The sequence below is a fragment of the Dermacentor variabilis genome, chromosome 8 (genome assembly GCF_050947875.1).
Source record: "Dermacentor variabilis isolate Ectoservices chromosome 8, ASM5094787v1, whole genome shotgun sequence".
Classification (NCBI taxonomy): domain Eukaryota; kingdom Metazoa; phylum Arthropoda; class Arachnida; order Ixodida; family Ixodidae; genus Dermacentor; species Dermacentor variabilis.
In genome coordinates this window covers 102254118-102281417 of record NC_134575.1, presented here as the reverse complement: position 1 = coordinate 102281417, position 27300 = coordinate 102254118, and the positions used below count along the sequence as shown (strand labels likewise).

At 48.9% G+C, this 27300-nt stretch overlaps 1 protein-coding gene across 3 annotated transcripts in view; it reads left to right on the top strand.

The window, feature by feature from the left end:
• LOC142590494 (uncharacterized) overlaps positions 1–24992 on the top strand; it is a 66139-nt gene extending 41147 nt beyond the window's left edge. For 2 of the 3 annotated variants that reach the window (XM_075702654.1, XM_075702655.1), the window contains 4 exons: positions 1984–2905; positions 6740–8032; positions 10206–10442; positions 24136–24992. In XM_075702654.1, coding sequence (XP_075558769.1) covers positions 2291–2905; positions 6740–8032; positions 10206–10442; positions 24136–24330 — 2340 coding nt within the window. In that variant the 5' untranslated portion in view covers positions 1984–2290 and the 3' untranslated portion in view covers positions 24331–24992. The remainder of the gene's footprint in view (positions 1–1983; positions 2906–6739; positions 8033–10205; positions 10443–24135) is intronic. The other variant, XM_075702656.1, reaches the window with a different exon arrangement.
• Positions 24993–27300: the final 2308 nt, after the last annotated feature.

Sequence of the window (27300 nt, the reverse complement as noted above, 5' to 3'; positions counted from 1 at the left end):
TTACGTATGCGCATGCGCGACGGCGTAAACTGTGCTTCTCCCACATCGCGACGGGAGTGTCGCCACCTTCGGCAGTGCCTACGTTTGTGTTAGCCTCACCAGAACGTGCCTAGATGCCGCTTAGCGACATGCGCGAGGTGAGCCGGCTGCTCGGCCTCTCGTTACGTACGCTGCTCTATTAGATGTACATACACCGTGGGCACCGCAGTGGAGGTGCGCCATCTCCACCGGTTCCTGTCTCGAAAAGTAGCGCAGTTCTAGGAACACAAACGACCATCGGCTGGGAAAGAACAAACATCCTGCACATGTGTCATGCGTGCGGCCCCCGGGTTCCAACGTGGTTGCGTTCAATGCGTGTAAGGCTCCTTATGTCAGTCAACTTGACTAACGCTATGGCCACACATGCGTCTTTCGGTTTAGCTATGTCTGTTGCTGACACAGTAAGTTAGTTGACGGTTCAGTTCGCAGTAAGTTCAGCGCTGCGTCTCTCGCCTTCACTTCGCACGGTCCGAAGCATTCTTCGATCCACTGTAAGCGGTGGGGCATTATAGCTACAGAATGGGTGCCAAGGGAAGGGAAGTGCAGTCGAGGATGGCGGAAAATTAGGTGGACTGTATATATAATGTAACGGATACGAAAGGCGCGGACAAGAAGAGAGAAGAGAGGACGAAGAGAACGAGGGGTTTGAGAGGCCGGGCTGCGCTAAGATGACGCTACGATCATCGTCCATTTCCTGTAAATAAAACCATTTCTTCGCAACTCTTCGTAACAGTTGTGGTGGAGGTGCGGAGTATCGATCCCCGTACCTATCGCATGCCACGTAACTCTTCGCACAATATAACTCTTCATAACTCTTCGTAGCACGCAACTCTTCGTAACAATATATATCATGTAACCGGCTTCCCACACTTCACACACATTCACTTTTTGTACTTTGGCTCCTAATGCTACCGCATTCACACTTTAAAAAAAAACTAAGTTTACGAGCACATCGTGAAGCCCATTACTCTCAGCGAGCATCACATGATCTGCTTTAGTGAATTCCACGTTGCTTTATCATTGTCACAGAGCCCACAGGCCCTTGAGCAAATTCCGACCGCCTAAACAGAGCTTTAGAATAAGGGGCGTTTTGGAAACACGTCCTTTAAGCCAGTTTAAATATTTCAGGTATCTAATTTATCGCCAATTTCTTCTGTCCCGTCGCTAAAAAAATATGTGGTAGCTAAATAGTAAAAAATATGGTCAATGAGCACAGAACAAAGTGATAGGTCATCTAGAGACAAAATCAATAAAGTGGCAACTCTAATTTACACTAAGGGATTCGTTAGAATAACCGCTGACGGGAACAATACCATGTGCGGACGACGCGGTACGCCACAGTGCCAAAACACTTCTTTCGTGGGGTGGTAAGACAGCTACTTTTGCAGTTCGACCTTTTTCTTCTTTTGAAATTTTCATCGGTGAAACATTTCCGACGTATAGACAGCAAAGCGCGCCGGTAAACTAACGACTCTAACTCGATCGGTTCCACTGCAGTACGCTGAAATGCGATATTTGCATCAACACGCGGTATATCGTGATAGCCTAGAACGCAATTCGCCGCATCGACGGGGCAGAGAGCAACGACGGTTTATAGAGTAATCCAGGTCTCCGTATTATTATTATCTTTTTGCTTGTTTCCTTTGCATTTTCAACTCGCATCGACATCGGCAACTTCCCATCTCGTTTTACGATCCAACTTGAGAGGCACGCATTGTGTTATTCCGAGATGCGCCGCACGCTGCCCTCCAGCTGCCTTTTATGACGGCTGACGCCAGCAATTCTCGCCATCGCCTCGCGCAGACAAAAAAATAGCGCGGCCAAATACTTAGCCCGCCACCGCCTGCTACACTAGGGACACGAGGCAGAGGCGATGAGTCTTCAATTGCCCCATCATTGGGCTTACTATTACGCGCTCCCTTTCCCGCCCCTCTTTCCCCGCAGGCCTCGCCAGAACCAGCAGCGTGAAACAGGCCGGGACTCCAATGAAGCCTCCTCTCGGAAGCCAGCTCACCACCACCGTTATTGCCCCGACCGAAGGCGCCGATGGCGGTTACGCGAAACCATATGGACGCCGCCACGGCTGCCGGTGCAATCGTCGGACCGCAGCAACGGGAGCAAAATAAACAAACGACCACCGCGGAGCCCGCAGAGCCGGCCGCAGCGGCGTGGCACCGTAAAAGAGGAAACTCCGGACCGCCGCCGCGCCGCTTCCGAACCGCTGCCGCCCGGAGCTGCAACCGCCGTAGTCATGGTGGCTACCGCCACCGTCCGAGGCTTTGGCGTAGGACGCATCGCGACGACGGCGGCAGCTACCGTCGCAGTGGCTCGCATTCTTCTTGTTTGCTTTGTCCTCGCGTCTGCCGAAGCGTACCTGCTCGCCATGGAGCCACCGCCACAGGCGATCACGCCGGATCTGCTCCTCGCCGAGCGGGTCGCAGCGGGACTGAACGCAACCCAGTGCACTGACCGCTGCGACGCGGCCCTTAAGCCGAAGATGTGCGCGTGTCGGTCCCCCCAGGAGTGCTCGCAGACGGGCGACTGCTGCGCCGACCGCTTTCTCGGCGAGGTGGCCAGGCCCAGGATCGCCTGCGTTCCCGCGGTTTCCTACCGGGAACTGATGGCCGTCGTCCGTTGTCCCGAAACGTGGTCGCCCGCCGACGAGAGGGACGACGAGACAAAGGCTCGATGCGAGAGGGCGAACCCGCGCCGCTTCGGCCTGACGTACCTGGACGATCTGCCCGTGCAGAGCCGCCAGTCCGGGACCCTGTACAGAAACGTGTACTGCGCCTCGTGCAACGGGGACACCAGAGACCTGCGTAGCTGGACGCTGGTCGTCGAGTGCACTCCCAAAGAAGCGTCTGAGGTGAGCGCTGTTCCGAAGCGCAATTAGTTCGTCGTGGGTATTTACCACGTGATCGTGCCCTTACTCCACCGAAGGTGAAGTTGTGTAGATTAGCCGAAGTGTTGTTTTCATTTATATGCGAACCATCCGGCGCAATTTGTTCGGTAAAGACAGCAACCCGTCTCGTAGTCAACACGCTGAATAGCTGCCTAACGGGAGAACGCAGGTTTTGCGAGAACCTTTCTACACACCAGCACTCGACGGAAGACGGAGAGATAGCTGGCAGTTTAGGGCGGAACGAAGCATCATACTTTCAGAACCCATTAAAGCGCATGTACATAGCTTCAGGGAATTCAAAGCAAATGCATCACTTCCTTAATGATACGAATCCAATATTAGGCGACCTCTCACCAGTTTAGGCACTGCAAGTAGACAAACGCGGCGCATATTTCGCGAGGTGGCGGTAGGCTTGCCAATGTCGGGTCGGAGAGAGGAGTGAGGGCGAGTTGAGGGAGCGAGGATGGGGGCCGGGTGCAGATGGCGACGATCGACCCTGTCAGTGCCAGGAGCCGCCAGCCTGCACGCGTCAACAGATTGAAAAAGATTTATTAGGCATGTACCATATCCCAATTTACAGCACAAAAGCTGCAGTATACATGCCTGGCTAACGTGGCTACCAATGCAGAAACAGGTACCGTGAACGGTTAGGGCGTAGAACAGAACTACCGTCACAATATAAACGAAACCACCGTTATGTTTATGGCAATGCAACGCAAGACAAAACAGAAGAACGCGCAACCTAGCTGGCATGCTTTATAGTAAGAAAACATAGTATTGCTGTTGTTGTACAATAGTAAAAATATCCGGTCGGCGGTACCCATCTCGCGATGACTGTCGACGGCGTTGCGTTTAGCGATGGAACACTGTAGCGACGCAACATAATGCCCACCGTCCAAACGAGTTATGTGTGAGGCATGTACTTCAGCGGGATTCCTCCATGGCACGTCCCTAAGAACACTCAGCGCCGTCTTGCACCACCGCCGCGAAACCTGTGCGAGGCCTCCGAAATGCCCGGCGCGCGTGCGAACGCTCAGAAACGCGTCATGCGGCAACCGGGCTCCCCTACGCGCTCCTCTCTGGACACGCTGCTCCGTTTAGCGTCACTGCCGATGAGTCCGCGCGTGGCCTCCGAGACGGGAAGAACGGCGCGCGAGTGCCTGCGATCGCTGAGAAATTTTTCCCCTCGTTCGGCCGCGCACTCAGCGGCACATGCACAGCGTTCCAAATTAGCGACAGGTTCATTGAAGAGCGGCACCTACGAAGTACCTTTGACCGAGCCGGAAAGGAAGTTTGTCAGACAGTACACGAGTACGTCATTGCCACAGGGAGACTCTCGTGTTAAGAACATTTTCCTCATTATTAACAGTGCATCGCGTTATTTTCATAACATAAGCATCTTCGTCATAACTGGCATGACCAATATTCGAGAAATAGAAACAGTAAATAATTTATATTTACTAATAAATAAATATGAATAGTACAGACCAATAAATTATAACAGGAAGCAAGAAGTTCATATGTTTCCACTGAGAACCAAGGCCAATCCCCCCCTCGCGGTTGTGCGCCAAAGTTTGAAGGAAGAAGTGTACTTGTAGTGCAGACAGCTAAAGCGTCGGGTTGCTCTCCTCGAGGGTCCCTTGTGACATGGGTTCGTTTCTGCCAAGCATCGGACAATATTATAGGACATTTGTCGTCATTGTAGAGCGGCACATTTCCAGTCGCGCATACCTAATTACCCAAGTTGACGATCAAACGCGCTCATTGAGTATCGGCACAGACCGACTGGCACATAGCCGGTGCTCGATACCCATGTTGGCGTGAAAGAGTTTCGTTGAAGAGCGGCACGTATGTACACAGTGACATATACTCAGCGACCCAAGTTAGTCCGACGGTCGGTATGGAAACCACTTCACCCAGCACAGCAACCCGATGCGCTGCCCATTCGACCACTGACTACCCACTAATCTTGGTAGGCTGGAAAGCGGTAAATATATATACAAACGCAGATAGATAGTCCCCCCCCCCCCCGTAAGTGCTTAAAGCACCATAAGAATGCTAACGAAATAAAACGCAACAGTCAGTACATTTGGCCGTCCGGACCACGTCAAGTGAGGACTCGGGTCATTTACGCGAAAGTCTGGATTGTTCCGCCGAATTCGGGGCGGTTAGCGACCATGGGCGCTATAACGTAAAACTATTCCAAACTTTTCTATTCTAATTCTGCAATCAGCCTACGGCGATTTGTCAGAAACATTTTGAACCACCCCCACTTCACCTGTCTGTCAGGCGACGTCACGAAAACCGCGGTCTGATATGACGTGTACACACTGATTATGCATAATTTGACCGAACAAAACAAAGATACTTATTTCTTATTCGACGCCTCTTTGCTATTAGCCCTCAGCTATTGGTCAAGAGTTTTCGGGCTGCACCTACTTCACCTACCTGTCACGCGACGTCACAAAACCACAAGAACTCACCGCGTCAAAGTGACGTGTACGCGTTAAAAATGCATTGATATGCCGAACAAAACTGAATTTTCTTCTGAATAGCCGCTGGCTGCCCGTTCCGAAAAGAATAAGAGATGGCTGCCGCCGATCGCTCAGGCACTGGCTATACTAGCACCTGCCGAAGAGCATGGGTTTTTTGCGTGTAAGAAGAACCGTGTAACGTTTTCGAGAACTTTTGGCACGTTTACGACCTCGTTCTGCTAACTCTTCTTTGCTGAGGATCCGTTTTAGCGTCATTCTTAAGCTTCCGTTGCATGCCGCTGCGATTGTCGACGAGCCACCCCAAGCTAAGTAAGAGAAAGCGGACCAATTGCAGACGCCGGCACCACCCCCTTATCGATATTCAGTGCAGTGGCTCGGCCGAATCGAATCCCTCTCCACTTATGCATGCTCCTCGCCTCTCGTGAGCCAATTAGATAAGACAATCCGCTCCGCGCAGGCAATGTTATTCGTTTTTCGAGCAAAAAAGTGACCTCCCATGAACGAGGGGAGCGTTTGATTGGTTTGTTCAGGCAACCCTGCGGGTGACCGCCCGATGCTTGCGTCGACGGTTACGCAAATTTGACGTCAGGAGATTGGAATAAAAACATATTGCAATAGTTTTACGTCATACGGCCCCATATCTAGCGATCGTATCAGCAAATAATCGAACGGCTGTACGCCGCAGAAGCAGCTGTAATTTCATACAGAAGCCCTCGCGCCCTTCGCCTCGAGGGAGCAGCCGCACGCAGCCAAAGAATCAGTCACGTGCACACATGTCTCCACGTGAGACTCACTGCCTACCGCAAATGGATTATGTCACGTGACTAGTGCAAATATTCCAATATACAACGCGTAATACGACCACAGGTAGTGCGCGAAGCGGTAAATGGAGGAAGAGATGAAATAAGAAAAAGGGAGCATGGGCTCGCGACGTAGGCGTGACATGTTCGCTGTACTGCTATGAGGAAGAACGCAAGCAAGGAATGTTGCTTTCGGGCGCTAGTATAGTGAGAACAAGAGATAGTATATAATTGGTATTGAATCTCACCCCCTGGAAGTATGATAACGTGACAGTTCAATTTCTCCTGCTTACTCCAATAATGAACCAATTTTAAAAATTCTCGCGCCAAGACGCTCTCTAAACAGCGCTCTACAACTTCAAGTGTCTGACGACATATTGAAATGGACCCTGGTGAGATACACCTTAAAAAATGCTTAGTTTTATACTATTTTAGAAGCATGCAAAGCATAGCGGAATTGCACCCTAGAAGCCTATAAGAGAATTTTGCTAAATTTTTCGCAGGCCCTTAACAACGGTAATGCCACTGTAACAGGGTACCGATCGCGCAAGGTGACCGTCCTATGGGGCGGCGTCGATCACAATAGCGCCACCTGCCAAATGGCGATCAAGGAATTGGTCAACAAAACGGACGAACACATCATCCGCGAGCTCAAGGTCTCGCCGTGCACGCTGACTCCTCTGGTGACGGCCTGCCCGGACAGCTACAGCAATGCAGAAGTGAGACGAAAGTGCCACAGCTACACGAGCCTGCTGGAGGACAGCGTCAACATGCGCGTGTACAAAAACCTGCACTGCGCCATTTGCAATAAGCGCAAGCTAAGTAAACTGAGCTGCAGCCTGGAAGCACAGCTGGCGCCTCCGACCAGAGCTCCGGAATATTCGGGCGCGTCCTACGCCGTGGTGTTGGACTTCAGCAACTGGCAGACGTCCGTCATGTCGGCCGCGCCGACCAGGAACGTCTGCGGTCGCGACGAGATCCACGAACCGGTGGGGAACCGCTGCGTGCCGTCCGCCTGCCCGACCGACGTGTGCGTCCGCCGCGACGACTGCCAGTGGACTCGCCTCCGCCGCGACCAAGTCAGGGTGCGCGACGACTCGACCCTGCTTCCGAGTCCCGACTCCGAGGTGGAGCTCAGGCCGGACCGTTGGCACATGGACGGACCAGACGCCGTGATGGCCTGCATGTCTCCTCCGCAGGCGGACTTCAGCGCGGCCCTGAGGCCGGAGGGCTTCGAGAACGTGCTCTCCACCGTGCTGCTTCTCGTTTCCGTGCTGTGTCTGGTGATTCACGTGGTGGCGTACGCGCTGGTTCCCAAGCTTCGGACCGGTCCCTCGCGGCTGGTGCTGTGCCTCGCGGTATCGGTGCTCGTGGCGCAGGGCAGCTTCGTGGCCGGCGGGATGTTCCTCGAGTCCGGCTCGACGCTGTGCAGCGCGTTCGCCGTGGTGTCCCACGCGGCTCACCTGGCGGCGTTCTTCTGGATGAACGTGATGGCAATGGACGTGCAGCGGACGTTCCGCCGGGGAGTGGGCGGCAGTTCGCGCGCCGCCAGCGCATTCCTGTCGTACTCGGCGTACGCGTGGCTCGCCCCGGCGCTCCTCGTGGCCGCGGCGTCGACGCTCCAGTATCTCGAGCCGGAGTCCGCGTGGAGCCCTTCGTACGGCACGCCGTACTGCTGGATCAATCGACCGCTCAGCCTGATTGCGTTCTTCGGCGCGCCCGTGCTCCTGTTGCTTCTGGCCAACACTGCCTTCTTCCTCCTCACGGCGCGTAGTATTCACCTCACCACCAAACAGGTAAGCGAATGCTTCGTGCTGCGTTGTAACATGTTGGTGTTTTTTTAGGCAGTTCACGTTACAGCACAGCTTACTTGCACGTTAAAATACACGTACACATCCGACAAGATTTCTGGCACGGCGCCTTCCTGAGAGAACTGTAAAAGTATGCTAGTGTTTCTCTGGAAATTAACTGTGTCGTCATCCGTCTCCAAATATCCGTCAGTGCCGATATTACATTTTGAATTTTGACACTTAGTTACAATACCTGCAAATAGGTACGCGGCCACTCGATCATCATTTTCGCATCGCTCAAGGTTTTACGAACAAATTCGCCGGCAGCACATGCCTCAAAAACACGAATTAATTTCTATGGTAATGTCCCGGTTCTTCATTATAAACAACGTACCCAATATGCTTGTAAAGAGCGAGAGGCACATGTGACTCCACAAAGATAGAAGTATGTAACTTGGGACTGCTACTGTATGAAAGACGGTATGAAGGAGCTTGGTAGAATTCCATAGATATTTAGCATTGCATAGGCTATCAGCACAAATCCATACGTTCATGCGCCTGCTGCGCCATAAAGTTTAGAACGAAAGTGCTGTATACTGACATATATATACAGGCATCCAGTAGGACGACAACAGTGAGGTATCTGCGCATCTTCGCAACCACCTTAGGTGGTGGAACAACGCCCGTTCTGGTGTTTCTACTGTATTCCCGGGTGTACATCCGCAGCAGGTGTAGTAGAAGCTCCAGGAAGCCAGAAAAAGCGGAAAAGGCATCACCCGTGTTTTACTGCTCGTTCTACAGAAAAGTAAATATAGGACTATATGTCAATACTTCCGAATCTTGGACGCGTTTGTGTCAGTTGATATTTGACAAGCGGCAGCGCTAACTCGAGGAGCACGAAGAGCATCACAAAATGAGCGCTGACTCTCAAATGTTTATTTGAAAACGACACAAAATCGAGACCTTCGTTGTGCCCGGTTGGTTATTGCTGCGCATGTAAGTTATGTTATCGTATTCAGGTTGCCGTTTGTTTATATATTCATGCCGTTTTCAAGTAAAGTTTTAGTTGAAAGTCAGCGCTTGCGTTGGTTGTCGTCATCGTTTTCGTCTAGTGAGCGCTGCTGCTTCTGAAATGCGGACTGTATTTCTCCATAAATACGTTTGGGTTTACTAAATGCAGAGAACACTTGGAGATACTACGCTTCGCTTGAATTTGTGTAAAGCCTATTCTGGGCGTATTTACGAGGACGTTTTGAAGGGGAAGCTTTTCTTTGAGAACCTCGCGCGATTTCGCTACAGTGGCTGCCGCCTGGCTGTTCCCTTGCCGAACAGACCAACCAATCACAGCGCCGCACTCGCGCCGCGTATGCCACTGGGTTGCTTGTAACGCCAGATGGCACTCGCATCGTCGGCCGCGCCAGGGAAATAAAAAAGAAGAGTCAGCAGCTCGCCTTCGCGCATCGGGGGCTGCATGGTAACGAGGAAGTAAACGCTTATAGCGGATAGAATGGATTCTAATTGCGCTACGTACGTATGCGCATGCTGCCTCTGAAACGACGATTACTTCAAGGCGTCCCATGTACTCGCTAATAGTCAGCAACTCCGCTTAGCAAAAGGCTCGGTACAATTTGTGCGTGCGTGAGTTTCTGCTCTTTATGCGCTCACACAAAGCTTTGCTATGTATAGATTCCATTTAGTTCGTTCTGCTACATTTTTTTACCACATCTTTGTTATGTCATTTTCACATTTGCGACAGGCAGATAAGCGTCCGGCCAAATAGGTGTCTTGTTTGCTTCCCTGCGCAGGGCAAAGTGGCAACAGGAGGAGTAACACTAGGAGTCGATTGCACACTGCAGGCAAACAGGCAAACGTCTGTTAGCTGGGCGGCGCAGCTAACAGACGGTCACTATGCTTGTAGCCTCGAAAAATTCCACAGCGTACAATTACGCCCTGCAACGGTGAAATACTAAACATTCTTGATCCTCAAGCGACAGGAAATCGCTAGCGGGCCACGTAAGGGTTAATTGACGCGACACGCACACACATCGGCGCGAGTTCCGTTAATAGCCGTTCTAATAAGTCCTGTTTCCCTGTGCAGAGAGATGTGGCTTACAAAGGCGACAAGAAAGTCGCAAGAAAACCGCGAGCGCGTTAAACATATTCTAACGCTGTCCGACAGACGAAGGTAGCCCGACGTTCCGTGTCCAGCGGAGGGGTCAGCGGCGCCAGCGGGGAGCGGGGCCGTCTGGCGCTCTACGTCAAGCTGGCCGTGGTGTTCGGGCTCACGTGGGTGTTTGGCTTTGCGGCTGCCTTGACCGGAGTGCAAGCCCTGTGGTACCCGTTCATCGTGCTGTGCAGCCTCCAGGGAGCGTTCATCTTCCTCGCATTCACCTTCAAGAGGAGCGTTCTGCGAATGGTGAGCGCGGACCGGCCAACCTTGGGAGAAATGAACTGCAGCTGAAGCCAAAAAAAAAAGAAATGCAATGCGTTAACGAAGCGTACTAAATATTCTTTAATTATACTGCACATGTCGAATTTTTGTTGAAGATTGGCATACTTCGTTTTGTAAGGACGCTTTGAACAAGGCGCTCTACTGTAGCAGAAAGGAGGGTCGACGCCAATGTCTATAAAGTGTACTTATGGAATGTTCACGTAACGGATACGGAACATTTATTTGCCGCGAAACATGCGTTCCATAAAGTTGGTGACGCTGCCACACCAATGTTCTTTACATGCAGTGAATCCACAAATACGTGGTATTAATAAATTCAGTACAGCTGTAGCGGTAAATGCGAGAAGGACAACATAGGGGAAATTACTTGTGCTTAATAAATGAAATGAAGAAACCATAAATTAAGGGAAATTAAAGTGGATGAAAAAACAACTTGCGCGGTCTTTGTTTTTTCATCCACTTTAATTTCCCTTAATTTATCGTTTCTTCATTTCATTTATTAAGCACAAGTAATTTCCCCTATGTTGTCCTTGGTGTCAGTGTTTGTTGGCTTCTTATGATATGACTAATAAAAATCGGGCCCCTCGGTTAACCCCCTTTCTTCTCTAGTAGAATCCTAGGAATATATATATATATATATATATATATATATATATATATATGTGTGTGTGTGTGTGTGTGTGTGTGTGTGTGTGTGTGTGTGTGTGTGTGTGTGTGTGTGTGTGTGTGTGTGTGTGTGTGTGTGTGTGTGTGTGTGTGTGTGTGTGTGTGTGTGTGTGTGTGTGTGTGTGTGTGTGTGTGTGTGTGTGTGTGTGAAAGAGAAGAAGGGAAACCAAGGGGGCCGATTTTGATGAGCCACATTTTAGGAGGCCGACAAACAATCACACCAACGACAGCACAGGGCAAGTTACCTGCAGGTGTTAATTGAAATAAAGAAAGGCTAGCTAAGACTGCCTAACACTTCCAGGGTTATTTCTTCGAGAAAGCAAAATATAAATATGGTGCTATACACACGGTCGTGTCACCGGCCGTGTGCATGGCACCTATTTATTCTTAATTCTACACCCTCGCCGCTAACACACCTTCGGTCGTTCCGTCACCCACCCGCCTTACCCCCCCCCCTCTTCTTTAGACGAACCCTACCCATACATACCACGCCGAGGAAGTCATATGTCGCCTTCAAAAAGACGAGTCCACTTGTCGAAATGGCTCGCGCTTTTACCTTGTTCTCGTTTTGCTCATCCTCTCGCAGGAACCTGAAAGAGTTCATGAAACCTAGTGCCATTCGAAAACACAGTAACTGTGCAAGCTGCAACAGTTAGCGGTTGTAGTAAAGCGCGCTAATAATACTCGTATTTGTGTTTCTGGACCGCACGCCTACAACGCAGGGCTCCCATGGCCGAGGAAGCGTGAAATTTCTGCAGCAAATTGCACACTTGTAGGCGCTGTAACTCCCGATGAGCACTATGATAGGTTTTATAAATTATAACTGCTATGACACAATGAGCTCTCTCATAACGCGATCACTATTCCACGGTTTGACAAAGGTACTGGCGAGCCATGCCTTAATTTCTGAACGCCGAGCGAGGAGCTAAATTTAGCTCCGATTGCGTCATGAGCGGCGAGACGAGGGCGCCACCTCTGCACACGACGCATGCATGACTGAGTAATGGCCTTAGTCCTCTACACAATGCATTCTAAAATAAAGAGCACGGCATCTATCGTCGTATTAGAAAGCCTACGCGCTTAAGTTATGACGTAGCTAGTGGCGGTTCTACGGTCTAATCTCGAAGTCGTGATCCCTTTCTATCCGTAGTGGACCTGCCGCGGTCAAAGTTCGTATGCGCGAATTGAAATCGCCGTCCTGTTGCCTGAGCCTCGTCATGACATTTCTTCACCCTACGTATTGAACCGGTGGGCGAAATAGGCGAATTTTTGGAATATAATGCACATTTACAGGCCCTATAACTTTTGATGAACGCAGGTTTGACAGTTTCTTGAATTATACCTACTAGGCATACTGAGACATCTCAGACGCCACTATTCCTGCTCCTGATTTGTTCTGCAGACTTCCGGATTCCAATAAATCCTGCCGATTGTACGGACACGGCCGTAAACCTCCGAAAAAACTGCCATACCTACCGAGAAAAAAAAAAAAAAAAAGAAAACGTGTAATTCGGCTCCACCGCATCACGGTTGCCATTATGGGCTTGGTAGCTAAGCGAAGTCAGGTTTAAATTCAAGGCACTTGTGTGTAGGCAGTGCAGGCATAACTAAGCTGCCCAGATGTCCCGTTTTCATCGCCGTTGTCCCGCTGTACGACGGTTTACGTGCGGTACGGTGTTTTGTTCTGCTCTGACTTCTTCGTATCTCGAGTTGTCCCGAAATGCACGCCCTGTGGTTCCTCATAGGCTGTTCACTTTCACGGGTGTGGTGGCGCCACATTAAACAAAAGACTGGAGAGGCCGGCGGCAGAGCCAAACACCGCAGGAAAGTAGGCAGCAGCATCTGCGATATTATAACGGTTCCGGAAGCGAACCACCCGGTTGCCCTCAAGTTGGTTATTGGTAGGAATGACGGCCTTTGCTGATCAAAGCGCGATTCTGCACAATCGCGCGACGGCAAGCAAATTTTTCTCCTCCCGAACCGTTATCAGATCACGTCCATCGATCCTAGTACGCATGACCAATTCCGGCTTGTTCTTTTTTTACCATCCAGCTGCATCGGACTTCTCAATGTGCTAGCTAACGAGCCGTAGCCAAGCGAAACCGCAACGACCACGCCGTCTTCATGCCGTCTTTCTCGTTGCGCGTGTAGCGTTGAACGCACGTGGAATAATGCCGAAATGCCAATGTGCGAGCTTACTGAGAAGTTTCGAAGAGTTTCCCTTCAGATAAACAGAACTTGCAGTAAATGTCTAATCTCGTTTCCCTCTCCAAACTCACCCGCACCTGCCCTCTGCAGTCCCGCTTTGGAATTAGAGTAGTCTGGACACATTAGGCGTAGCTCAGTTCACTTTAGATCGAGACAAGCTTTGAAAACTGTGCGTGAGGCCGGGGTGCAGTATACACAATGTCTAATGCGTAGGTTTCATAAGTCGGCTTCGCGGCTAAGAAGCCTTGTTATATGCTGAAGCATACAAAGAGTAGAAAGGCCTCGCCGTAACGGGACATAGTACGTATTTTTGCCAAATATACACCCAGGCCCGCACCATCCCCGAAAAGAGCACGAGCACCGAGACGTCTAATAACTGTACTGACAGCCATTCAGAGCTGTTTGTGACGTTGATGTGGCCCAGAAAAAAAAAAGGAGTGTTATTTTCGTTTTTCTTATCGCACCCCTCCTTCTCTTTAGTGCTTATCACTCGAATTTTGAGGTCGCCAGGTTGTAATGTACGCTTATGTCCCAGCGGTGGTTTCATTAATCTACACAATGATTCCAAAGTGAGATGCGTGGGTAGTATCGCTACAAAGATAGAAGCTGTAATGCTATAACGTGCTTTTGTTACATCGGTTTTTACACGCCACCACTCTGACCGTTTTGAAGTATGTTGCACGTCTATAATAATAATAAGTATAAGAAGAAGAAGTAGAAGAGGTGTGTCTCACGCATTATATACATCAGTGATAACAGAAGTTTTGGCTGATCTTTACTGAAATGTCTTCACTTGCTCTGCACTTCTATATAGCTAAAGGCAGGTCCCTCAGTGCGCGGTCTGGTCCAAATTTTCTTCCCTTCACTTCTTGGTTCGTCTGCATGTCTTTCCGCGCACCTAGCCGGTGGCATGCAGATAATCTCGCAGATTGACTAACAATGTTCGAATACCCAGTGGCACATGACCATGTGCACATTCACAGTGGCCCCATGTTGTACACTCCGCAGAGAAGCAAGCCGGAGGAAGTAAAGAAAGGTTCGCTTTAAAAAAAGCACAGCCTCACGCAACTGTTTCCGTCATGCAATGCGAGCCAATGAATGTTGTTGGTTCACGCGTTAGTCGTGGTGGATATTTATTCTAGCCGGGGAAAAAATAGGCGTGCTCGCACCGGAAGCTGCTTCACACGCATCTCCTTGACTTGGGAGAGGAGTATAGTTGTTTAATTTTTTCCTGCTCCTGCAAGGCAAGCATTACACACGAGGGGAAGCTGCAATGCTTTGAGTGCAACAAAACAATGGGTGAGCTGTATGCAACTGTTATGACAGTTGTTTGCACTGCTCGGAGGAGAAAATATTAGTACCGCAAAGAGAGCCGGAACTACCGTTTGTAAGATAGAAGGAGCACTGGAAAGAAAACCAGCGCACTGGCACTGGTTTTCTTCCTTTTTTTCTTTTTTTGGTTTGCTGCTAGCTAGATGGAAAGCTTATTTTGTAAAATCGAGTCTACGAGCAGGAATACTAAATGCACACTCATTTACTCATAACGCGCTCGCTTTCACAGACAGACAGACAGACAGACAGACAGACAGACAGACAGACAGACAGACAGACGGACAGACGGACAGACAGACAGACAGACAGACAGACAGACAGACAGACAGACAGACAGACAGACAGACAGACAGACAGACAGACAGACAGACAGACAGACAGACAGACAAGAAACTTTATTTGGTTCTAAGGGACTACGTTGCCCTAGTCGAGGACCGCACCCGCGCCAGGGGCGGAAGACCGTGATCTTCAGCCCTGTCGCAGGCCCTTTGGACAGTCCGAAGCTCACAGTAATTTTTTTAACAAGGTGCTACGGTTTGTCATATGACCTCTTATTTTAGAGTATATAGTTACAACAATGTCTCTATTCGCATTAGTGTCACTTTTTTGCAAAGCTACAAGCGAGCTTATGATGAAAGTATTGGAGCTGTTAACAATTTTATAATTCCTATTTAAGAGAGCTTTTCCCTGAAACATTTCTCAAATTAAATTTTTAGACTTCTTTCTTTTTAATTGCTGTACGGTCTTGTGCTCGTATGCAGTTGACTGATCTTCTTTTGTTCCGTTTCCTTGCACGCCAAGCCCTAATAGACCAAGAAAGAGAGTTTGACCGCCTGTAACATCATGCTGTATATAGTGTCGCGATCAAATTGTATGCACTTTAAACTGTTTTAACGGGATAAAAGAAAAAGTTTGAAGCACGATCCCAGCTCAAGGTGACAATGAAGAATTTCAGCATCGCGCATGGAGTATTTAGCATAGTGACAAGTGCTGAAAATTGCACTTGTCATAGCGACAAACGCTAAGTCGACCAGGAAAGCCTTAACATCATTTCGACATGAATGAAAAGCAGAATGATTTCAATTTTCTTTCCGACTATGGAGAATGCATTCGTACAAAAACAATGAAATGTTTGCGTAAAACAAGTAAATTTTTTTATTGGAATGGATGAAGTAATCGCAGTTCGCTCAACCGGACGGATTTCCGCTGTAGCCAGTGGATGATCGCGATGTAGCTGAGTGCTAGAGGAGCTGTTCGCGGCGCCGTTCGTTCCAGCCTTGCCACGTCACAGTTGTCTGCTGCTCACGCGTCCCATAAAGTATACACAGGCAGAAAGCTGCTGTTTAGATGTTGCAGTCTTCTGCAGACTGCATCGGTTATCCGTTCCATCGCGGGTGCTTTAGTAAACGGTTTCCTGAACAATTAACAACTAAAAACGACGGGCTTAACGTTAACTCTCCCACGTCTAAATCAAACTTTGGAGCTGTCCAATTGAGTGCATCAAATATGATAACGTTTGTTTACTAACGGAACAGAAAAAACGCGTCCCTTCGCAGTGTGACTGTCAGCACAGACGGCATTCTAAGCGTTCCTCTTAACAACAGCTCTTCGCTGTCGTGGGTGCCAAGTCAACGAACTGCCGTCGCAACGCCACGTAAGACATCATACGCCGTCTTCTTCGTTCTTCAGATAGGCGTATCGGTGAAGCAGCTCAAATTTCGAGTGACATATGCGGTCATGAAAGGAGCAAATAAGCTGGATTACGTCACGCAGCAAACCTTAGCGAACAGTCTCTCGGTGGAGTCATCCGCGTCGCCTTTCCTCTCTCGAAAAAGTCGCCAGAATAACGCGTGACCTTGCTTTCGGCGGACAAGGCCCAGTGCGCTTGCGTACCGGTAGGTTTTAATAGACGCGAACTTGTTCGGCGGAGGGGGAGGGGGGGCACTTTGCCAACCGCGGTAGTGGCATTTTCTCTCGCGATATGCTTGCTCAACCTCGGTCGCGCACTGCGACGTATACATTTCGCCCTCTTCGTTACAATATGCGTGTGCGGCAACCGCGCTTCGCTTCTCGCACCCGTTGTGCTTTCGGAACTGCTTTCGCTGAGGTTACGTAGCCGGCGCGGCGGTGAAAGACGGCATTACGCACCGCCACACGATCACGTGGTGGGTCGTTTTTTTTTTATTTCCGGCTTCCCGTGACGCGTCCTACCGGCTATTTCCTACCATATGCACCTGGCGATGCCGGACGCCCTGTAAAGAAACGTGCCTGCCCTTGCACCGGCTTTCGGCCGATGGTTACGTCACTTTTCTCTCTACAAATTTGTCGCACCGTCATTGTAGCCCCCATTCGTCGCGCTGCCTTATTCCGCTAAGGGCCAAGCAATGAAATTTTCCTTACCTCAGTAAGGAAGCCTTCATTGCGGTGAGGCTACCTCATGTCACTCTGAAAGCTTCCTTACTGAGGGGCCCTCGGTGAAGGCTTCCTTAGTGCTTCCTCAGCATAAGGTAGCTCCAAAGCTACCTTCATGCCTTACGCCGCTCCTGGCCCTGAACGAGCGCTTCACCTCACTGCTTAACCACGTGACCTTTGCTTGCGCATGCGCGCTGTCGCCCACCTGCTGAGAAGAGCGAGCACGGTACGTCTTGCCAAGCATGTTCGTTTCAGTCACGCGTGCGGCATGAAAGCGTTGCTAGGCGTTACTAGGCGTTGCACGACGCCGGCGTGCAAGCGTTGATGGAGCACATCAAGTTTTGCACTGTAATGCGCTACTTTTTTTCAGTTTAGTAAACAAAACTAAAGGAAAGCGTCCACGCTTCTCTATACTAGCTCTTCAATTTAAAGATTGTGCGACAATAGAACATTTTTTATTGAATGATGGTGTTCACGTAAAGCTTTTAAGAGATAATCTCGAACCCAGGCATGCGGCAACCGGTCCTTACGTGAGGACGGGTGAAGGGAGCTTTCAGAGTACGCTTGCTTCCTCCATCGTTCCTTCGCCGTAAGGAAGCCTCACGTGAGGTTTCCTTAGGAAGCGCTCGAAGGAAAGGAACGTTTCATTGTTTGGGCTTAAATCCTGTATGTCGACGATGACTTATGTCTCCACCATTAAACACTGTTATTGACGTGAGCAGTATACTACGGAAATTTCGGTAGCCCTTCCGTTTCGTATCTACGCTCCTGCGTAAGCTATTCGATTCCTTTGACGATCATCTACGACGGCTTTTATGGCAATTTTTGAACACGCATTTTCGAGTTGCGCTGGCACGTCCCCTTTGGCTTTGTTATATATGCAGGCTATCAATGTTATTCATTTGATTTTTTTTTTTCATTATCGAGGTGACGGATGATACGGGATGCCCGGAAACGCTATACAGAGTTCTGGGGAAATTACTGAATTAGAAAAATTGCCTGCGGCAGACAGACCTGGATTGTTCGCGGACGCGGTATTTACGTGCACAATGGCAAAGCATAATGGAGATGATGACGATGTATGCAGTCTAATGGAGGAAAGACGGAAATGCATAAAGGAGTATTAAACAACTTACTGTCATTATTTTGTCCAATTACTTGTCGCACATATTACAATTTTGAAGTTCAGCCGGTGCGATTACAACATGTATCCACTTCGAATGAATTCTGAGCATGACAACAATTTCGAAATGTTTGTTGTCAAATTTGCGGCAAAACTCACTGCTGCTCCATTTACTTTTTGAAACAAAATACAATTTTTATGCATTGAAGTACAAAAAAATTACTCGACCGCCAATGTATTTCGCATTGCACTTTGGCAACGAATATCTCGAAACTGACGTCATCCTCAGAATTCGTTCACAACGCAACAGCTACAACGGCGTACGCAACGGCTACAATCCATAAATCGGAATGCGCGTGAATTAGCGAATTTGCGTTTTAATTATTCGAATATACATTTCGATTTCTCCTCAAAGTAATGTTCGCGTCCTCGATTAAGCCAACTCAAGAGCTAGAATTGAGCCCGTTGTTTTATGACAGCGTGACAGAGAAAACAGTGACAAAAGAAAACCACAGGACGAGCACTGACTTCGATCTGAAACTTCATTGCCAAGCCCATGCGAATATACGTACCTCTAAGAGCGGGCTCAGAGAGAACCGGTATGAAAAGGATAAGCATACCACCACATATTTAAGTACTCAAGCTCCTTAGAATGCAAGGCACTCGAAGGTTGCGCTACCCATGCTTCCGACAGTTTGCGCATGCGAGCTGCTTGGACAATTCTAAGGAACTTCAGTGCTTAAAAACATATGATTGCCTTCTACGTGGGGTCCTTTTTTTGCGCACGTATACTCCGAGATGTACGCCTACTTGCATCGACTTGGCATTAGAGTTTCAGTTGGAAGACAGTGCTCGTCCTGTAGTTTTCCTTTCTCTCTGTTTCCTATGTCGCGCTCTCACATACCAATGGAACCATATCATATAGTCCAGCTTTCGACCTTCCCAGAATTGAGGGCTGCAGGGAATGTTCTGTCTAAACAAACGACGCAGTTTTGCCCGAAAGGGGCGAGGCATTAATAGCCACAGCAAAAGTATTAGATATTTACATAATGTGACCAGATTCATCGGATGCCAAAGCGTTACCGGGGGAGGGGGAGACACATTGTAGAAGGAAAGAAATTCAACATTTATTAAATGTTTTCTTGTATGTGGAGAGAAACACCGTTTATATGTGCTCAGTACATTGCCACTTGCTTGGAGGCATTACTTCACGCGCTTCTGAAACCGCATGCGGGACAAGCAAGACGGCACAATGACGGCGCGGTCAGTGTACCATCGCATGGCCAAGGATCGCTAGCCAACATTCAGAGAAGTCCATTGTAGCTGGCTGCAGAAAAATCACCAATCGTAAGTGGTCATGCGTTTTAGGAAGGGTCCCATTGTATAACGGTCCGCTATCCGAACGTACAGCCTATAGCAACCGTTATCAAAGTGTAAGTTCCCGCCTCACTTCCGGCTGTCTATCTCTTTCCCCGCTTGTCTTACGAGTAATCTTGAAGGTGGTCTCATCACACGCGAGAAGTTGACAGCCGGTTAGCGGCCCCACAGGGGCAAGCATTCTGGGGCTACTTGGGGCCTCCAGAGGCCCAAACGGGACAAAACGCTGTCCCGGACCTAAGCCGTGGGATAGCGGCATTAAAAGCGGGTCGTGTCCCATCTAAATCGAGACGTCCGTTAACCTTACATTTACATCAAAGAATATGTTCCTACTTCTTTAGCTCGTACAAATCGTAGTAAATATTCACTCATCAAACAGGCATGCTGTGACGCGCTCACAAACAAACATGAACAGATCTCACTAGATCACTGCGAGTACTCGCTCTCACAATTCTAGCGTGATAGGAGACCCGTCAGCGAGATGTGGGCCTGTGTGTCCGAAAGCGAACGTCTTTGATGCAGCTCGCTTCACCACTTGAACTGTGCCTCGTCTTTAAAATTCGGCTTGCGGAAACTCCAAACACTACGCGCGCTACAATACAGTGCACATGAAGACTGCATACTCGCCCCTTGACCCTTGTGCCAGCATCAGCTAACAAATTTACGGCGCGATGGTCGCGCATGTGTTAAATTTAAATTAAATTATGGGGTTTTACGTACAAAACCACTTTCTGATTATGAGGCATGCCATAGTGTAGGACTCCAGAAATTTCGACCACCTGGGGTTCTTTAGAGTGCACCGAAATGTAGGTACACGGGTGTTTTCGCATTTCGCCCCCTTGTAAATGCGGCCGCCGAGGACGGGATTCGATCCCGCGACGTCGTGCTCAGCAGCCCAACACCATAGCCACTGAGCAACCACGGCGGGTCGTGCATGTGTTGGGCCACGCGAAGCTATATAGGGCGGGGCTACATTAGGAGATGCGCTCTCCACCTGTTCTTGTCCGACCTTGGGGCTACCCGACGTACAACGACGACACCTCTCTTTCTCGTATTTGCACGAGCCAGAACGTCCCCAGATATGTAGAGATCTGGGGATATTTGGTCGAGACTTTTGCGCGATATGGGGACTTTTTTTTGCTGGGGACTCTTGCTGCTAGTGTGGGTTAGTCTGGGTACCAAGGAAAACGACGCGCTCTGCTTCCCCTGTCTAAACAGCCCTTAAGCTTCCTTGCAAACGGGATCATTGAAGCCGATACAATCAGCAATGGCGAAGCGGCAGTCGTTTATCGTTAGTGGTTGGCCCGTGTCATTGGGACGACAACATAAGGTTGACCGCTTCGCAGTGCACCTTCGGCGCTCTGCCAGGGTTGCCAGCGACGGCAGGCGATCTTGACAGTGCGCACCACAGGGGTCCGCTCTGCATATACTCCACCCAGCCACGAACATGGACTTCAGTATAACTTGTAAATGAATATTTTGCAACAAAACGAATTCACAGTAACAACGTGCCATCATTTATTGGTCTGCGCCCGCTAAAGCGGCACCTACCCACGGAACCCCATCCGCACAGCGCTTCACGCCGGATCGCATTCCTTCTCCTGGCAGGAAGATTTCGTGCCAGGCCTGGTGATGAACTGTAGGAAAAAAGAAAAGCGAATATTGAAAGGGGTAAATGCAAAATAATGCAGAGATTTTCAAAAGGAAAGCCAATCGAACGCGCGACTTGAGTAAAGCACCTAGGAGTCATGAGCGCGATGCCTTGGCCCGACGCTATACGAAACACGAACGCAGGGAGAGGTTATTCCGGAGTAGTTAACGGCTGTCGCGTAGCGGAGCGCAGCTACACTCTTCAAACGGTTGCACACAATTGGCTGCACATTTCTCCCGCAACGATAATCGTCATCTGCCTCGCTTGCGTTTCCTTTGTTGAAAACTAGGCCCTCGCTACTTTCCTGTCGGGAGTGCTGTGTCAGGCTGATAACGCGCAAGCCGTTGTGATTTTGAAGTACCGGGCTCGCAGCTTTGAACAAAGGAAATGCGGATAAGACCGACGACGATTATTGTTGCGGGACAAGACAAGCCGCGAAGGGAGTAAACTTTCTTTAAAAGTGCACACTCTTAAAAATGTTTACACCCTTTGGCGTTTACCTTGTCCCACAACAATAAGCGCCGTCTGTCTTGCTTGCGTTTCCTTTCTTAAAAACGCAGCGTTCGCTACTTTCCTGTCGGGAATGCTGTGTCACGCTGATAACGGGCAATGTCATTTGGGACTTGGAAGTACCGGGCTCGCAGCGTTAAAGAAACGAAAAAGGGGCAGGACGGCGATTGTTGTTGTGGGACAAGATTACCTCTAAAGGGTGTAAACTTTTTTTAGGAGTGCAGATCCAAACGGAGCAAAGCGTGTGCTCCTCTGTAGTACCTGGGGGATAGGGACCTGTTGAGAAGCGACAGTCCCCGAATGTCCATCTCGCAGCTAACGCGACCAGGCAAATACGACGAAAATCTGTCTCATCATACAACCTGGGCACAATCACATCACCTCCAACATTTCGCGCGCGCGAAAGGACTGCACGCCTAAGCCAACACCTTTCTCGTCTCGCCCTCGCATGCTAGCCTTCGCGCCCGCAACATATCACGGAACCAGCAACACACGAGGCATGGGTCGCTCATTCCTTTCAAACCTCGAATTTATAAAGAACAGCCACGCAAAACAAAATTAAATTATCGGGTTTTACGTGCCAAAACCACGATCTGATTGTGAGGCACGCCGTAGTGGGGGAGGGACTCCGGTAATTTCCCCCACCTGATGTCTTTTAACATGCGCCTAAAACGAAAAACACGGGTGTGTTCACATTTCGCCCCCATCGAAATACGGCCGCCGGGCCAGCGATTCGATCCCGCGACCTCGTCCTTAGCAGCCCGACACCATAGGTACTAAGCAACCGCAGCTGTTCGCAATGAAAAAGCAAAAATGCGCGTTGAAAATCCGTATAATTGCGATCGGAAAAAAAAACTATATAAACCTGAGATAAAATACTGTCCTCACTAAATCTACACGTGACAGGCATCGCGTGGCCCGTAAAGATACTCGAAATCACCACGCCAGAAAAATGCGTTCTATGCTTCGTCCCGTATTGAGCAGGATTCATTTATTGCGGGTGTGGTGCAATGGCCACCAGTGCGTTCAAAAATACTACGTAGTTTTCCTTCCGCAAAAAAAAAAAAAAAGACACGGTGTATGGCTTATGTGTCGCGCTTAAATTGATTGCAAAGGAGCCAGCTTTCCAAGTCGTCTGAGAAATAAAAAACACAGGTAACTAAATTAAATCAATTTTAAAGGGACACTAACGCGAAACAATAAATCAGTTTAGACTAATTAAGCATTGTTTGAGAACCCTGTAGGCAGTCATTTAAAAAAAATAGTTTGATTATTAGATGAGAAAATGAACGTCGAACTGTCTGTTTTTGAATTTCGCGCCGAAACCCCAGCGTCGGTACATCAGCGTGACGTAAGGGATTCCAAAGTCTGTTTTCGCATTTGGGCCGCGTTGGCTGAATAAATGTTTCCGAAACTTGGCATGTTTAATATTTGGTTCCTTTAGAACACAATGTAGTCAATCTGTGCCGCTATATATAATTAGTAGGCCCTAGAAGATGCCATCAAAATTCAAGACGTCACAGCCCCCAGGTGCGGGTATTAGTAGGCGTCGCCGCCCGTATTTCGTTCTTGCGCTTTTTCTTGCCTACCAAACGTCTTATCGCTGTAAGAGTAGTGTTTTTGGTGTTTTAGAACGGTAAGTTGCTGATGCAGAAGAAATCATTTTTCACTTGAGTGTCCCTTTAAGCACTCTAGTTGAAGGACACTATCAGACTGATGAAGTGGTCCATATTTGTCAATTTACAGGCAATAGCTTGATTACCAGAAAATAAAGTGATAGTCAAAGTCAATTTTTTTTTAATTTCATGCCGAGATTTTCTCTGTACGTCCCTGTGACGTAACGAATTGCAACGTATTGTCTATAGCTCGTGGCAAGTTTCAGGAAATGAGCCAGAACGGCGAAGTTCATTCAGCCTCGGGATCGTTTAGTATACAATGCAGCAACAAAAAAAGAAATGCGTCGTCACCCGTTTATCTTTTGTCTCTTCTCTGAGAAGAGGCTTGGTACCAAGCCTCTTCTCGCGTTATGAGCGATTCTCTGGATATCGTAAAAGGGTAATTTATTAATACAGGCCATTATATTCTTCTCTCCGTTAACGTGCACAAAAAAACGTTGCTGAAGGAAAGCGTCATTGTGGGCTCTCGTATTGCATGTCTCTCAGTGCGTTGCTCTAACATGACGCAGGAAATAAAAGCACTCCACGAAACGCATTCTCTTGGTTGGCCACTTTCGCGGTAATTTTTTCTTTCCCCTCTCTGCAAGAAATCGAAAAATTGAGAGTGCCGTATGCTCAAAAGAGTGGCCTGTCCATGCACAGTGCGCATAACGTTTTCTTCACACTCTGCTTCGGCATCCCTCCCCCCTCCTGTCCCCGCAGGTACGAGACAGGCTGTGCGCGAAGGCGGCCGATCGACGGCGACGTCGGCGGAGCACTTCGACCACGCTGACAGCGCTGCACTCGACGCTGTCCGCTTCGTCATCGGCGCTCGCATCGGTGGCCACGGGCCGAGCGATTACCGCGCAGACCGCCAGCCCCAAGGGGGTCCAGAAGCCGCTGCTGCGCCGCACGTAGCCCGAACGTTCGACTCGCTGAGCCGCGCATTCGCACGTGCGAAACACCCGCGCACGTGCCTGAACTCGCGCGGCTGACGTCACGCTCTGTTCGGGGGAACAGGCGCACTCGGGCGAAGAAGACGCCAGCCGAGGGCGACGGGCTAAACAAGACGAGCCTGTCGGAACACCACCACCGGCACGCCACAGCGCATCCACGATCGACGCGACGGCACTAATGCGGAAATTTCTGCCAAGGCGAGCGTTATTCGAAAAGAATGGAATCAAAATTTGACAAAACATAGGAACCCCGGTTGTATTGTAGAGCGTTAATGGAGAGCGGCCTTCTACGAAACCTACGCGCTCTATACCAACAGCGGTAGCCCCGGCACTACTGCTTTGCAAACACTTGCGCAATAGCTTTGTCTTGAGCATTACTTGTACTTACCTAAATCAGCAGCACATTCGAATGGAAAACATGGCGGATGATGCTATACGCTTGTCTGTAGGGTTTAGGAGACGGCCCGGCATTTCCATAGACCTGACAAAATCGCCGGAAACACCCGAAGTTTCAGGGCGGCCCGGCGTGGATGGTGCCTTGCACCCCAGCAAAGTAAAACGCCGTTGAGGCCACCATGGAAAGGGAACACGTTGACTCAATAAAAACCCTACTGCAAAACCGAGTATCCAGTGTGCAGTGCCATGCAAGATTACGGGCCCAGTGTCGCGCGCTGGATGCTGAGGCGCTGGGTACTGGTGCGCAAAGCAGCTCTTGCGCTTGAAATACACGGTAACGTAGATATTTCTTTGGAATACATAAAGCATCAGGGAGTGTTCTAGTGCAATAAAAAATAAGAAACAAGTAAAAATAAAAGTTTTACCACAAGGATTCAATCGTCTGACCAACAGATCACAAGCTCGGCACTTTACCACTGCGCCACGCCAGCTTCTTTTTTGTTGTTATTACATGGGAGCAGAATATTCAGCGAAATAAGAAAAACAAAACACTGCAGAAATTTAAGATGACTGAAAATACATTCAAATGGCAGGCATGCAAGTGGGAGCGTCCAGTAAAGGCATCGAGTCCGGCGCTGTCCTTTGTGCAGCGCACACACTACGAACGTGCAATAGATTCCCGAAAAAACGACCGAATGCTTCGCGGTGGTTAAGCGTGCCTGTCACACATTCTGCAGCGCCAAAGGCTATGTAGACCAACTTTTAAGTGTTATCTGTAGAACGTATCAGAAGAACACGGCATCTCCACAATCTACAAAATAGTGATCTATCGTTTAAGCATGAGGACACAAGCGGAGTTTGTCCATCACGGCACGAAACAGCACCTTTTTTTTTTCAAGCAGATTTTGGCAGGAAGGGTTGCCAAACGTAACTTAAAGCAAAAAGTTTTAATCCCTTGAGGAATGATCATTCGACGGGCACGCTTAAGTACATCCAGGCAATGACATTCTGAATGAAGCGAGCGATAGTGGGGAAATGGGAAACGATGCGTCTATGAGTGCACCAGATATTGCTTTGCGGGAGGCAGTGAAATTGTAATCCACACTAAAGCGAGCCTTAATAATGTGAAATCCTTCGACAACCCCCTTCGAGAAGCCCAAACGACCTCGTGGTGCATCTCTGGCATATGACGACATAAATATTTCTGTAAGGTAATTGATTAATCAAAGTTGTAACACCTTTTAGAAATGGACTGTTTATGTCACGAAAGAAGAATACCCGGGAGACAAGTTGCCTAACACAAAGGTGAACTGCGCCAAGACACCCACTCTCAAGAGGGAAAAAAAGGTCATCGCGTCGCATGGCCTCAACACATGAGCTCCATACATATACATAGGCAGCAAATACACGACGGAGAGCTTGCGACCTAAGCCGCGAGCAGTGCAATACCTGCAGGACATAAGTCGAGCTGCTAGGAACACATTGCAAGGTTCAGCTCGACTAAATATGAACTGCCGTCCCTTCCAGTTGGTATCCTTACGCTGTACTTCTGCAACTTCCGCAGACCAGTGTGGATTACTATTGCGATATTGAGAGAGAGGTACACCTAAGTACTTAAAGTCTTGCCTGCACGAAATACCTGCGAAGTGCTGGCATCGTACACCTTTGACCGTACCAAAATCCTGAACCCTCCTCACAGTTTACTGCTGCACCAGAAGCTGAGCAAAACCATTGCGTTATGGCAAGGGAGTTCTCTACACTTTTCTTGTCAGCACGAAAGAAGGCTATGTAATCTGCATATGAAAGTACGCAGATCTCCTTGGATAACAAATTGAACCTATGAAAGGTATGACCCTTCAGACTTCGTACGCAAAGCGGTTCTAAAAGAAACGAATAATACAGGGGATAAGGGAGAAGCTTGCCTTACCGATGCCCTCAGGTAGATAGATTCGGATAGACAACCAATAACTATTAGCCTTGCTGTGCCATCACCATAACAGATAGCCATGCTTTCAAAATGAAGAGACCCAACGTTTATGTTCTCTAACACGCGAAACACGATGTAATGATTAACTTTACCAAAGGCTTTCGGCAAATGAACCGAAGTATTGCGACCTCATTTTCACTTTCAGCTACACACTCTAGCACAGCCCACGCAAGGTGGATATTTATCTGGATAGATCTTCCTTTAATACCACATGTTTGATGGTCTCCCACCACTGATTGAATTACGCCTTGAAGACGAATAGCTAATATCTTCGCAAATATTTTATAATCCACGTACCAAAGCCATATGGGGCGATATCCCACGACTTTGTGCTACTTAGTTGCTTCACTGCATTTGGAGATAAGTCCTGTGTGCCCTCGATAGAGCGTAGCAGATAGGTATCAAATCCGGTAAGCTTCTTCATGAACTTTAAGCAGAAAAGGAGCCAATATAGAGCAAAAGCACTGGCAAAATTCTGCACACATCCCATCAGACCCAGAAGTTTCGCCTGTATCAGGGAAGTAATGGTTGCTTCAACTTCTGTGATAC